The 14,332-nt window shown below is 44.4% G+C and overlaps 1 protein-coding gene across 2 annotated transcripts; it reads right to left on the bottom strand.

Annotated features, from left to right (window-relative positions):
- Positions 1-1,136: 1,136 nt before the first annotated feature.
- Positions 1,137-13,457, bottom strand: LOC138603582 (protein SON). Of its 2 annotated transcripts, XM_069675443.1 has the most exons (20): positions 13,372-13,457; positions 12,422-12,640; positions 11,449-11,483; positions 10,306-10,499; positions 10,028-10,221; positions 9,724-9,941; positions 8,230-8,500; positions 7,950-8,143; positions 7,708-7,860; positions 7,446-7,621; positions 7,237-7,371; positions 6,975-7,061; positions 5,226-5,444; positions 4,986-5,096; positions 4,105-4,221; positions 3,879-4,026; positions 3,644-3,712; positions 3,326-3,441; positions 3,048-3,149; positions 1,137-1,996 (listed from the first exon to the last, which is right to left on the bottom strand). In XM_069675443.1, exons 1-20 carry the CDS (start codon positions 13,452-13,454, stop codon positions 1,919-1,921), a joined length of 2,919 nt encoding a protein of 972 aa, XP_069531544.1. In that variant the 5' UTR covers positions 13,455-13,457; the 3' UTR covers positions 1,137-1,918. The 2 variants fall into 2 exon arrangements, with proteins under 2 accessions (XP_069531544.1, XP_069531545.1); XM_069675444.1 differs by lacking the exons at positions 3,048-3,149; positions 3,326-3,441.
- Positions 13,458-14,332: the final 875 nt, after the last annotated feature.

Below are 14,332 nucleotides of genomic sequence, written 5' to 3'. Positions count from 1 at the left end.
TGCTCAGCAGCATCAAACACATCTGGCAGTGTTTCCAGAGAGGAGGATTGGGGATGTCATTGCACTAGTGACTCCTGCTGGTTGGTTTGGGTGCTTGTTTCCTGGAGGCCCGGCAAGTAGTCTTCACTGGTGAGTGAAAAGAAGCAGCTGCCACAAATCTGTTGTATTCTGTGGAGGGGGGGGATGGTTGTCCAGACTCTCCCCAGCCTTAGCAACATGTTCTGGGGTCTAAATCACAAATAGGTACAAAAGTTTGAACAGCTCCAGTAGTATTTCTTCATCCAACAACCATGAAACAGGCTATAAAGGCTGCAATGTAATCCTTGGGGGCAATTATGTCCGCTTAAAAGTTCCTGCTGTTTCCACTGACAGGCTCAGATTGTTATTCAAAGTGTCTGACAACACTACAGAAAGGATCCCTACAGAGATATACCCTATTGTGAAATAGGAAGATGCTCATTTCAAGCACAAATAACTTTACAGGGCATTTTTTTCCAAGCCACCAGACTCCATTGACAAAACCACTAATTTGTTAGTTAGTTGCAGATCTACCACTGCCTCAATCGGTTGGTTTGTTTGTGCTATTATTTGACTTTGGTGGTTAAAATTGTTAGTTTGTATTAAACACAATACTTGTAGATCACACAATAACACCAAAAACCTAACCAATTGAGGCAGCAGTAGACCAGCAACTGCTGATTGATTGAGGTAAAATGCTGATTTTGTCAACGAAGTCTGGTGGCTTTGAAGAGAGCGATTTAAAAGAATTTCTGGTTAAATAACGGAAGATCTAATCTTCCAAATTCTAAAACTTTTGGACCGAAACAGCTGTAACATCCATCTCTTAAAGCCACCAGACTCCACTGACAAAATCAGCAATTTTACCTTGCAGATAACAGGAGTTTATGGTCTATCGCTGCCTCGATTAGGTAGTTTGTTTCTTTTTTTTGTGTGTTACACAAAGTTTCAAACTAACCAAATGAAACAACAAAGTCACACAATAACTCAAACAAACAAACTAATCGAGGCAGCAGTACGGCAGAAACTCCCATTTTCAGCAAGGTAAAATTACTGGTTTTGTGAATGGAGTCTGGTGTGTTTGCAGAGAGAGCGATGTAACATCTGTTTCTGGTTAAAAAAATCATCTTCCTCTGTAACAAAAAGGTCTATCTCTGCAGGGATCCTTTCTGTAATGTTGTCAGACACTTAGAATAACAATCTGAGCCTGTCAGTGGAAACAACAAGAACATTAGTGGACTTAACCAAGGATTACATTTAGTAGCTGAAGAAATCTAAAACTTTTTGTACCTCTTCGTCATTTACACCCAAAATATACATATAAATAAGTTACATTCAACAGGCATTGTTTTGAAGAAACATAACGTCTCTTTCTCTATTACATAACATAAATATAATCTTTATTTGTTTACATGTTTAGCAGGTTAGTTCCATAAAGTTTAGCAGCCTCTTTAATGAGAAACACTTTGTTAAAATGAGGCCACACGTGTAACATCAGGACCAACAGAAACGCTTCTGACCAACGAAACACCGTCAACACATCCATCACAGAGAAACTTATATATATCAGAATTAATGCTACAATATCTTACATACATACATACTTACATACATGCCACCCGCTTTTAACATGATGGAGAACCTTTAACGATCCGAACAAGCCGGGAAAATGAATTAGCCAGCTTGTCATGAACATACTGACTTGAAAAAACAGGATTTTGTGAGTATAAAATCTGTCGTTTTAGCAGAAGGAAACTGTCCGAGAGAATGTAACAACAAGAGTGGCAATGATGGACTGGTTCTTTCACCGGACTCCCTTCTGTCAGTGTCCCAAAACAGAATACAGTCAAAGTGTTGAACTACAGTCTGTGAAATCTGTTAGTCCCACTCATGTGTGCGTCTATGTAGAGAACAAAGGTCCAGTTGAAGCAGCAGTGAAAACAGGGCCGGTATAGAGTCCTGGTCCATCGACAGGAACCTGAAAACAATAAGAACCACAAGTAATGTTTAAATCGGCATAAAAATAATCGGATATTTCAATATGAGATTTTATTTCAGTTTGAAATCACAAACTCCTCCGAAGAGAGGCCGAAGCTTTAAACATGAATCTCAGGACACAACACCCAGCATGCATTGCGCCCCTCCCTCTGAAAGGAACGGCCCAGCGAGATATGCTGGAGTGAAATACTACCGTTTCTCTGCAGGTGACGGCAGGACAGAATCTGAAACACGACGAGAATATACCGGTGCATCGTCTAAAACATCTTCAGGTCTGCAGTCGACATTTCAAACCTGACGATTCTGATCGAGACATGACATCAGAGGCGGGCGTCCTAGATTGAGCAAGTGTACTTTAGCGAGCTCCCTGGCCCATTGGAGAAGAGGATAGCGTCCTCCAAAGGCACAGAGCGACATGGCATTAGCTCCCCATAATAGCATGACAGGACTGAGGGTGACACTCAGCGAACTGGCCCTTTAAAGCTACTACGAGGAACTTTCATGTTGTGTGGATGTTGGCGCCCCCTGTGGACAAAGCGGTACGTCTTCTCTCTTGTATGTGAAGGATCTCAGTCATCCAGCTGGTAATTCGGAGCTCAATCCAAAAGGGTGACTGGACTTGGCTGAAGTTCCTGAAGACGTTTCACCTCTCATCCGAAAGGCTTCTTCAGTCAAACGTATCACTCTCTGTTAGGCCGGAGATATACATGCTTTTCAACCTTCTGCAACCGTCTGCGTCATGAACGTAATTGTTCACATACCTGTCGCTGCAATATGCGTGTTACTGAAGGATACCTCTAGAGGGCGCACCAGAGATTGTTCTGAGGACGTGCAGGACGCTCCAAACAGACACATGGAACGTGTGGCAGCCATCATGCGCACATGAACACATAGTTAAAAGGAAGTATATCTCAACGCTTGTTTTTATCGACCCGACTGCATGGGAAGTATCCACACAGTAAAAACACAGATACATATAAAGTAAAGCAGAATTATTCTCCCTCTGTGTTGCTTGTACTATCTTGTATTACCTCTCCCAGGGCCTGCAAGGCAACTGTAGCCGCCATGGCCTTGGCGTGCTTTTTATTGGGACTGGCTGTCTGGGGCTGGTAGTCCACTCCGTTCACTGTCACCTGGAGACAAGACGACAGATGGAGGGGTGATCAAACGTCTGAATTTAACTCTCAGAGGATACGTTAAATAGAAATATGAGATTTTATTTCAATTTGAAATCACAAACTCATCTGAAGATAGGCCAAAGCTTTAAATGTGAATCTACCTCAGGACGCTCGGGTTCAAACTGACCCACCTTAAAGAGGAAATTCTTGCGGTGATCAGGACCGCTGTGATGAACCATGACGAAGTCCGGCTGCATTATCCGCCTCTTGTTACACAACTCGATGAGTGCAGACACCGGGTGCTTCCCTGGATTAAAAAAGGGACGTATGAGATGAAGAGGAACAAAACCACCAGGACATTGTTCTGTGACTTTTTTGACCCAACTTTCTGACTGTCTCAGGAATGAATCCTCTCATATAGAATCAAGTGTAATGCTAATGCTAATGCTACAGATTTTGCAGGATATTATTCTGGTTTGTTTTCACTCTTTATGCTGCGTGTCTGTTACCCATTAGATCCTTGGTCACCACCAGTCCTCCTGTCTGCTTCTGAGGCTTCTCTCCTTCAGCAACCAGCCCTGAAACACAGAAAAATCACCATCATCAGAGGAGAAGATAAAACTTTGTTAATCCAGAAGGAAATTATAGTAGCAGCTCTAAAATTACAGCACAAAATAAAAGTAATACAAGAAAACGTATTGCATCACTAGTTGGTTCAAAATGGAGTATACTGTGGCATCAGACCTTTGCGGTCGACCTTGAAGTCGATGATGATCGGCTCCACCGTTCCCTCTCGATTCCTCCCCAGGCCCTCTCCCGTCTTCCAGCCCATCTTTCTCATCAGGAACTCCCCGACTCCCCCCGATACCGGAGCGGCTCTGAGGAACTGGTCCTAACAGAGACACGGAGAGAGAAGAGTTAGAGAAGGAGTTCATGGGGAAAATGTTGTTTGTTGTATTTGTGTTGTTACCTTCTTGAGCCACGCCTGTGGGCCGCTGTTGGACAGCTCCTCTGAGCTGAGGACCTGAGCTCCAGTCGAACCCGTGAAGAGACCAGGAACAGTGTTGGACTGGGCCCAGGCATCCACCTGTCAGAAGATTAATATAAGATGAAACAGTCAAAGCATTCAGGTAAAATCTGGTACAATAGCAGGAGGGTAGACAGATAGGTAGGGAGGGAGGGAGGGAAGTAGGTAGGGAGGAAGGGAGGAAGAGAAGGAAGGAGGTATGTAGGTGGGGAAGGGGGTAGGGAGGGAAGGAAGGAAGAAGGTAGGTAGGGAAGAATGAGGGTAGGGAGGAAGGAAAGGAGGGAGGTAGGTAGGTAGGGAGGGAGGGATGGAGTGAGGGAGGAATGTAGGTAGGGAGGGAGGGAGGGATGGAGTGGGGGAGGAATGTAGGGAGGGAGGGAGGGAGGGAGGGAGGCAGGAAAGGAGGAGGGTAGGGAGGAAGGGAGGGAGGGACAGAGCTAATTAAAAAGGTAGGTGGATAGGTAGGAAGGGAGGGAGGGATGGAGGGACGGAGGTAAGTAGGAAGGTAGGAAGGTAGGTGGGTAGGTAGAGAGGAAGAGAGGAAGGGAGGGAGGAAGGGAGCAAGGTAAAGAGGGAAACGGAAGGTAGGTAGGTAAGGAGGAAGGGAGGGAGGGATGGAGGAGGGGAGGGAATCATCTTAAACTAAAGTAAAATAATAAAAGAAAAATATCAACTTGTTATCGAGGGAGGCAGAGGTGTTGATATGCAAGAGGTGTTGATTAGCATGCTAAAATGCTAAGCTAACATGCTTGCTAGCTTACTGACATTTGATATTAAATTCATGGTGTTTGCGTTAAATAACAAAACATAAATCTGCATCACACCTGCTCCTGCGCCCGGCTGAGCATGCAGATGGCGCTGACATCATAGGGGTTCTCAGCCAATCGTCTCTGAGCTTTGATTCTCTCTGTTACAGCCTGAGAGATGTCCACCGGCTGCACAGAGAAAGAAGTAAACAAACTTTAAAGCACTTTTAAAACAGACAAACGTAATAATCATCAGAAAAGCTCACATTAGTATACACACACATATATACAGACTCAGTGAACACACAGTACACTGACCTGCAGCACCGGGTCGGGGAAAACGCTGTCATTATCCGCCACAAACCCAGGCTGATCCTCGACCTCAGGTAACCCCGCCGCCGTCGCCGTGTCACCTGTTGACGAGGTGGTTGTTGCTATGGGAACAGTGGTCAGAGCCTTTCTGGAGGCGGCTGCAGCTTTTTCTGTTGTTTTATCAACAGGAACCCATTCTCCATAAGCACCCAGTGTCTCCCCCTCCTGGACAGAAGAGGACACTACATCACTCACAGAGCATCTTAAATTACTGTGTGGCAACATTTAGAAGAACATAATCAGCCTGAATAAAAGGTTAATAAAAATCTATAAAATTTTAATATAAAGCGTGTTAAAGTTTCTACATGTTGATTGTAAAATATTATGGAATTAATAACGCCCAGAGGGAGGGGCTACAGGCCTGAGGTAACTGCTGGTGCTGCTGTGCCAAAAGATTCAGTCATTTGTGAAAACCTTTACTCAAGTATAACAAGATGCTCCTCACCTGAGCGCAGGTGGGCTGGCTGCTCTTCTGATATTCCCCTTCATAATGACATATAAGCTAACAATAGCCCAAAATTACGACCTCATTCTTAATATAAATAGCATATAACTCGGTGTATAAGACACACTTTGAATGTCTAAAAAGTGAGCTGCGTCCTATATACCAGTGAGAACAATATACTGGTATAAAATACAGACTGAGGTATGTTATTGTGCTGTTGTTATTTTACCCAGACGATGGCGCTATAATCCAGCTTTGTCACGGACATGCGGCGTCATGACCGCCATTGCAGCCGCTATCCTCACAACAATCAACGTCATCGTAGGCTGAGCAGCGGTCGCCAGCAGGGTTACAAACTCAACATGTCGAAAGTGGATGGAAGGATATAATTTGTATGTTTTTTGTTTAGATTATTTTCTTTGGGCCTTTATTATACAGGACAGCTGAAGAGAGACAGGAAATGTGGGTAGTAGAGAGTGGGGGAAGACATGCACCAAATGGATCGGCAGACCGGAAGTCGAGCCTGCGATCAGTGTGACTGTGTCGAGGACTGCAGCCTCGGTACATGGGGCGCCCGCTCTACCAACTGAGCTAAACCAGCGCCCCCATTATTTGTGTGTTCTGAATTAAATCAAATGAAAACAATTATTATTAATAAAGAACTATAGAAAACCTTTTTACGCTCTGGGATACCTTATATTCTGAATTTTACGGTACTTTTTTCTCGTAATAATACAACTTCGTTCTTGAAATCGTATTTTTTTCCCTTTAACGTGGCCCTAATACTCGGCTGAATATTTTATAGATTGTTGTCAAATTTAAAACGAGACATTTGTTAAAAATATTAGGATTTTTTTAACAGCAACATTACCAAAATGGGTCCTGATGGTAGATATATGCAGTAAACTCTACACACACTGAGGCCTAATACAGCCTGGGACACTGAGGAAATTGCTACACCAAGGTATAAATTGCATTAAATAAAGTAAAAGTTAGATATTATTAGATTAGATTATTAGATATTAGTTATCAAAGGCGACACTGGTCTCTGTCTGACACTTTAGTCGAGACCAATATTTCTGAAAGTCGAGATGAGGGAAGGCAGACTCTGATGTTCAATTGCAATTTTTCCTACATGTCTAGTTCTATATGTTAAGATGGCGTTGGACCAGAATACAACACCATCATGTTGTCACTGTTAACATCCCCGAGTTTCTCCAGATCAAAATCTAAAGTAAGTATATTCTGACCTTCTTACGATGCTGCGATCCCGAGGACACGGGGAACTCTTTAGCCATGCCTGCGTCGCTGCGCACAGCCGGACGAACCGTCGTATTCTGCAGGAGAAAAGAGGAGGCAGTGTTTTTATTCCTTCTCAAATTACTTTCTTAAGTGCTAAACTTTGATATTTATTTCATAAGGTATTAAAACTCTGAAGAAGCATGCACTGACTAATGATGCGTAAGCTCAAATATAAGATGCAGTGTCGTCGTGTGTGTGTGTGGACGTTACGTTGATGCTGAAGCTGATGGCTTTCTGCTCTCGTAGAGCTGATGCACCGAACGGCTTCCCATCATCCTCTTCGTCTGACACATGAGGCAACGCCACCGGGAGCTCTCCTTTACTGTCCACGATCATCTTACATTTCTACACACACAAACACACACAAATTAAGCACTGCCTTTAAGCACCAGACATCACCATGCGTGCTGCAGCCTTACATCAGTAAACTCCTTAATGCTGATGCTGTTGGCCTGCTTCGCTACTTTCCGCTTCACCTCCTCCAGAGCCGACATGTTGGCTTGGGAGGAGGCAGGAGGAGGCTTGTTGGTGATGGAGGGCAGAGGGAGCAGGGACGACAGAGCGCCCATGTTGGACAACGCTGCTGTCATGGTGGCTGAAGGGAAGACAGAGGACCAGTGAGGAGGAAAAAGATGCAGCAAATCGATGTCTGTATCTAAGAAGCAGGAGTGCAAACTCTACCTGCCGTCATGCTGGCCATGGCGGCGTTCATGGCCACGCTGGGCAGAGTGAGAGGCAGCACCGTGGACCTCAGGCTGGCGGGGATCGGCATCCCGGCTTTGGCACACATGGCAGCCGCGTTGGCTTTGGCGATTTCTAACAGCTGCTCCTTATCTGAGGAAAGAATTAATGTTAATACAATAAAGGAAATAATTGATAACATGGATGTGGGGATTATGCGAAGAGATTTAATATTGTCTGACCCAGGTCACTGATGCGGTGAGGGCTGTCGCTCGAGCTGCAGTGCTTCCGGTTCGGGGATCTATTCTTTCTGAGGATGAGCACAGGGGAGTGACTCGGCTCTCGTTTCCAGCGGTCCCTCTGGCTGTACGTCGCCCTCCTCTGACCTCGAGACGCCGACCGTGAGCGTGACCGCCGCGACCTCCGGCCCCCTGACCTGCAAACACCACGTGTAGCTCAGTATCATCCAACGCCAAGACAAAGACAACTTAGTTCTTCTTCTAAATCGCCTAAATATCTAACCTGGAGCGTGATCTCTTCTTCTTCGAAGGACTCCTGGATCTGGATCCTCTCCGGTGGCTCCGACACGGCGACTTGGATCGTTTCTGCCTCTTTGACGACTTTGACTCTTTTTTCCTCTGCGGGGACTTCGACGGTTTCCTCTTCTTCTTCGCTGGTGATTTAACACTGGAGGGGCAGTCTGATGCTTTAATGTGAGGGGAGCAGGGCTCAGCGGTCTGCTCAGGTTCAGTAGATATGGACTGGGTCAGCGTGGACTGGGATGCGCCAGAACCTGGAGCAGAACATAAGACGTTATTTGGAGCCTCTTTAAAGAAGTAAACAAACCTGTTTCTATAGGTTTCATTATCTCGAAGTGTTGACATTACAAGCTGACTGGCGTTGCACCACAAACAAATCACCCAATTTTCTACATCAATTTTTTGTCTCAGGGTGTGTTCACACCAGCCTTATTTAGTCTGATTGAACCGAACCCTGGAGCGTTTGTCCCCTCGGTGCGGTTCGTTTAGGTGGTGTGAACGCCTGAATGAAAGTCTAGTGCAAACCAAACAACCGGACCGTGGTCCGATAGAAAAGACGGGTCTCGGTTCGTTTCCAAACCAACCACGGTCCAGTTTGATTGTGGTGAGAACGTAAAAAGACTTAAAGTAGGACCAAATACAGGAAACAAACCATAAAACTGGGCATTGTCGTACGTTTACGGGTGCTGACATTTGCAGAGACACGCAGCGAGATGAGTAGAGGGCAGCCGTGGGGGAGCGATGAGGAAATAGAAATATGGGCGACCAAACAATTTCACAAATGCTTGTGGAAACGCACGAGAACACGGAGGTGTTCAAACTGTTCAGAGAAAAAACTAAAGGAGAGAGGAACTGATCGATCTGTGGAACAGTGTCGGTTATAAATTAAAAAAAAACTAAAAATTAAAGTCCCTGATCGTGTTGAGTGCAATCGATCAGTGTGCTCTGCCTCTTTGTTTACTTCAGGGAGTTTTCCCACGTGGAAATTCTGACCAATCAGAGAGCAGTTTCCTCGCACATCAAAACTTTTGGTCCGCTGGTAAAAGCTGCCGTGTGAACACAAACCAAACTCAAAATGCAACTTTGTAACAATTTGGTCTTGGATTCGAATCAAACAGACCTTAGGTGTGACTGCGCCCTTAGTAAAGAAAACACCAACTTGTTTTAGGATGCTTTCACACCTGACAGCTTCGGTCCGGACTTTCAGGCTTTCCACTGAAAGTCCGGTTTGTTTGGACAGGTGAGAACACGCATTTGAACTCTGGTGTGGACCAAACCACCGGAGCACGGTCCGCCAGAAAAGACGGAACTCGGTCCGTTTTCAAATCAACCACAGTCAGGTTCGATTCAAGTGAGAGCATAACATTTGATGGCAAAAAATATTAAAAGAATATCTTTAAACTTAAGTTTTTAAGCCCTTTTGTATCCTACTATTGTAAGACTGGAGTGTATACAGTGTATCTCTAACCGATCCTACCTTGTACTTGTGTTGTGTCCTCCGCCGTCGCTTCATTTTTCTCTGCTGGCTGTTCACTCCGGTCAGACGCCTGCAGCTCTGCGCTCGACTCTGTCCCCTCCTCTGCTGTGAGGTTTTTATGAGGAGGGCTGGAGGTCGGCTGAGGCAGCTGGAGGCTCTTTGAAGGCTCTTGTGTGGACTGTGTGGATTCATCCAAAGCTGCCTTCTTCTCAGGGGACCTACCAGGAGGAACAACAGCCACATGACACATCAGGATGAGAGAAGGCAGTTTGTTTTTCCATAAACGGATGGTTTTCCTTCATACCTGGATTTTGTCCTGTGCCGCTTTGAACTGGACGAGGAGCGAGAGCGAGATCTTCTGTGGTTCTGTCTGGAGGGAGAGCGAGACGTCCTCCTCACCGAGCAGGAATGTGAATGGGAATGTGACCGTGAACGGGAACGACGACAGCTCCTCCTGTCGTGTCTGTCTTCTTCTCCTCTTCCTTTGTTGGAGCTGTCCTGTAAGGAAGCAACAAAGAAAGATGGTTCATAACGAGTCTCTTAGTGAACTGAGGACACCTTGTTTCAGTCAGGTGTCGTTACCTGTTTTGGGATGATATCAGGCAGCTCCTCTCGTCTCCTTGGCGATGACCTTTGACCACATTTACCCTCTCTCTGCTTCGACTCTGAGTCAGAATCGGACGAGTTCTCTTCATCTTTCCGCCTCCTCTTCTTCTTCTTCCTCTTTCCTGTCGAGTGCCGCTTGTGGCTCCTGGACTTCCTCTCGCTCTCCTCACCTGGACAGAGAGTTCAGCAGCTCTGTGCCAGTACAGCATGTTTTGTACAACAGAAATGACAAACCTGGAGATGACGCAGACAATAGAGACAGAGCGCAGGAGTCACACTGTGAGAGCCACGCCCACCGGAGGGGAAAGAAATCACCACACTGCAGATTTAAAGCATTTTTAAAGTCAGTGCAGGGTTGTGGATCGTTTCCCCTGAGGTGGGCGGGACTTTACGCCGATCTGTCTCTACAATATGATTTGGGAGTCTTTGGGAATATGGAGATGTATGACGCCACATGGTTTGATAAAGCCAACATAAATAAGCCTAGACAGACTGACAGGTAGCTTGTTGATCGCACAGTTTAGGAGATAATCAGCCAGGTAGTGACCCAAAAAATCAGTTCCCTCCTTAAGGTGAGGCTGAGCCTTGGATAGGAGCTCAGGCATCCGGGAGGAGCTCGGCGGAGAGCCGCTGCTCTTTCACGTTATGGCCGGAGACCCAAAGGGTGGACACAACACTCTTTTATATGGCTCATAAATATTCTTCAGTATCTCTTATCTGGCCGTGGAATGCCTTCGCATCCTGCAGGAGGAGCATGAAAACACGACTTGGGAGAGGGATGTCTAGAATACTTTGCTCAGCATGCTGCCGCCACTACATGAACCCAGATACACTGTAGAGAATGGACACAGTCTGTTTGCTTTCACACAACATAAAAACACACAGGAGTCCACTTAAAGGCGGCCGAAGAGCCTCTTTTTCAAGCGGCTTTAGGAGGTGGTTTAATCAGCAGAGGGGTTTAATTGACAGATTCCACATAAACCAAACTAACAAGGCAAACTGACTGGAGTCTATTCAGCTGCATCCTGTCAACACCTTCCTGTGCGACAGTGATCAGAATCAGCTTGACTGGCCCGCTATGAGCATCCATATGCCTGAAATGATAAGAGAAAGACTTACCTCTCTCCTTATTGGCGTCTGTCGGTGATCCTCTTCTATGAATCAAACATAAAACCTGAGTTAGGCACATTTAAAAAGTAAAAAGGAAGGAATACAGACCCATTTCAAAATAAACCCAACCACCAAACATTGTAAGGTTTTGCAGTATAAAGCCAGAAATGCACAGAGGAGCGAGTCAGTCCTTAAGTTCATCTTGTGTGTGTGTGTCTGTGTGTGTGGTCTGCAGCACACTGCTTACCTCTATGTGAGGTCTGACTCGGTGATGCTTTATTCAACCTGCTGCAGTGCTCTCCTGGTTCATGGCAGAAAGGCTAAACTGATGATGCTGTTGTACGCACCTTCTGTTAAAGGGAGAATTCGGAGTACAGACCTTCTTGTAAAAGAGGACGATGTTTCGTTTTTTTAAATCAGATACAGCCGCTACATCGCTCTCTTTGAAGCCACCAGACTCCATTGACAAAATCAGTCATTTTACTGTGCAGGACGCAGGAGGTGCATTGTCTATTTCTGCTTTGATCTGTTAGTATTTTTGTGTTATTACAGACCAATAGAGGCAACGGTAGATCAGCAACTCTTGTGTTCTTTGAGGTAAAATTCCTGTTTTTATCAATGGAGTCTGGTGTGTTTGAAGAGAGCGATGTAACGTCTGTTTCTGATTTTAAAAAATCATCTTCCTCCGTAACAAAAAGGTCTATCTCTGTAGGGATCCTGTCATGTTGTCAGACACTTAGTATAACAATCTGAGCCTGTCAGTGGAAACAACAAGAACTTTTAGTTTTGAGATTTCTTGCAGCTGCCTGCTGAAGTTATCTACTCATTCCAAAGGTACCCAAATTTGTCTTTCACAGAAAGAGCATAAAGCAGAATTCATCAGTAAAGCCTTACTACCATTAACCATTCATAACTATCAGTTAATAAGGAACATTTACTGTGTTAGTACTGCTCAGCATTGATCCCTTCATTCAGTTTTCACCTTGAATGATGTTTGCTTCCTCCCTCCAGCTCCGCCCCCGACTCTGAGCTGCTCTCCTTGTCTCGGTTCCTCTTCTTCTTCTTGCTTTTGTGTTTTTTGTGCTTCTTATGTTTCTTATGATGTGAACCGCTGCCCCTCACGTCTTCCTCTTTGTCTCTCACTAACGGGGCTTTCTCTGCTACAACCGTTTCACTGCCAGCAGCAACATTTTCAGCGACACTGATGGAGACACAGAAAAAGAGATATTACTATTTATCAGATGTTTCCTATCATTTCTGCCATGTAGCTTGAAATATTCCAAATTTTTAATTATTAAAGTGTTACAAATGCATATGCTGTATGATATTATTATGGTTGGCAAATGCTACATTGTTGGTAGGTTATATACATCCTGTCCAGACCATCAGTTATCTCAATAAATCTGTAGATTAAATATATCTAATGTAATAATTGCTAGTAATAGCAGACTTACAGCAAGGAGAACATACTTTATTTGCAAGGGTGTTTGATGAAATCTCAGCAGCATTAATTAGACGGATATGTGCATCCCTTTAAGCAAATAATCCTTCAAAACTGGAACAACTTAAAGCAGGTTCACGGCTATACATGCACAACAGTTAGCTAGCTAACCTGCAAAAACAGTTCCAATAGGTTGTTGTCACGTTAAATAAACAACACCGTTTTACCGGCTTAATTCATTGCTTTCAAAATGGTTTTTATTCAACCTCCATCGAACACATTTAACACATCATTACAAGTTGTATCCCAGCCCTCAAATGCTTTAATAAATAGGTTTATAGTAACGCTAGCTTGTTTGTTATATTAGCTAACCATAGCGGACACCGGCCGCTGGAGCTGAAACAAATTAACGTTTCTTTTGTTCTATTCACAAGTTAGCTTATTTTATTTAGCTAACACTAAGGCGGATACAAAACACAACAGTGACATACGTTTTGTCTTCATTCTGGTCTTCAATTTCTCTGATTTTATTCAATATAAAATCTTGGAAAATTTGTTCCAAGTTGGCCGCCATGTTTCAGTGTGCACCGGATTTATGGTCCGGGTAGGAACTGTTTGGTGTTCCGCTGTGTTCCGGGTGTTGTTCAAAATAGCAGTCCAAAAACCGAGCTTGCTTGAGGAGTTTTGGGGTCATTTCCCCTATATAATATATAAAATAAAAGTCAATCGTCCGTTAGTTAGATTTAAAACACGTTCTGCTGCTACTGAAGTATTTTGGGCCCTCTTGCTCTAACTTGAACATTCAATCTCAACCTCAGTGCATTTCTAGAACATAAAACATTAACTTTACACTCATTTCATATCCATGGTTCCAGAGGGTGTTCAGTGATGTATTATACATCAGGCCCTAATACATACATCATGTAGGATGTTATCAAAACTCACTCCCCCGCTCACCCCCTGCATGAGACTGTGGGGGGCTTAAGCAGCTCCTTTAGCAGCAGACTGGGACACCCACCCTGCAAGAAGGAGCGCGACCACAGGTCCTTCATACCCACTGTTGTCAGACTTTATAACGCCTCATTATAGTGTAATAACTGTACTGCAACTATCATCCAACATTCATACTACAGTTATACATATCCTCCTTTCCATACATAGTTTACTCTTAAAATGAGGGTATTTGACCTTAACCATGTTGTGGGTGTACCTCGTAAACAGTGGATGATTTTCTATCTTCAGAGCTTCAAACTCTGCAGCAGTGACATCTGGTGGTTCCGGCTGTAACAACCCTTCAAGAGGGAGCTAATGCACAGAAACACCTCTTGATTTTATAGTTTTTATCTCATTTGTTTGCAGGAAAAGTCCAAGAAGCTTCCAAATAATTTATTAAATCTGTTATACTCATTGTGCTGCAGAACCGGAGATTGACGCTAAAAATATTATTTAGTT

Source organism: Semicossyphus pulcher, unplaced genomic scaffold, assembly GCF_022749685.1.
Source record: "Semicossyphus pulcher isolate SPU_LCO1_2020_fin unplaced genomic scaffold, fSemPul1.0.p SCAF_24, whole genome shotgun sequence".
NCBI lineage: Eukaryota > Metazoa > Chordata > Actinopteri > Labriformes > Labridae > Semicossyphus > Semicossyphus pulcher.
This window is presented reverse-complemented; position numbering and strand designations above follow the sequence as displayed.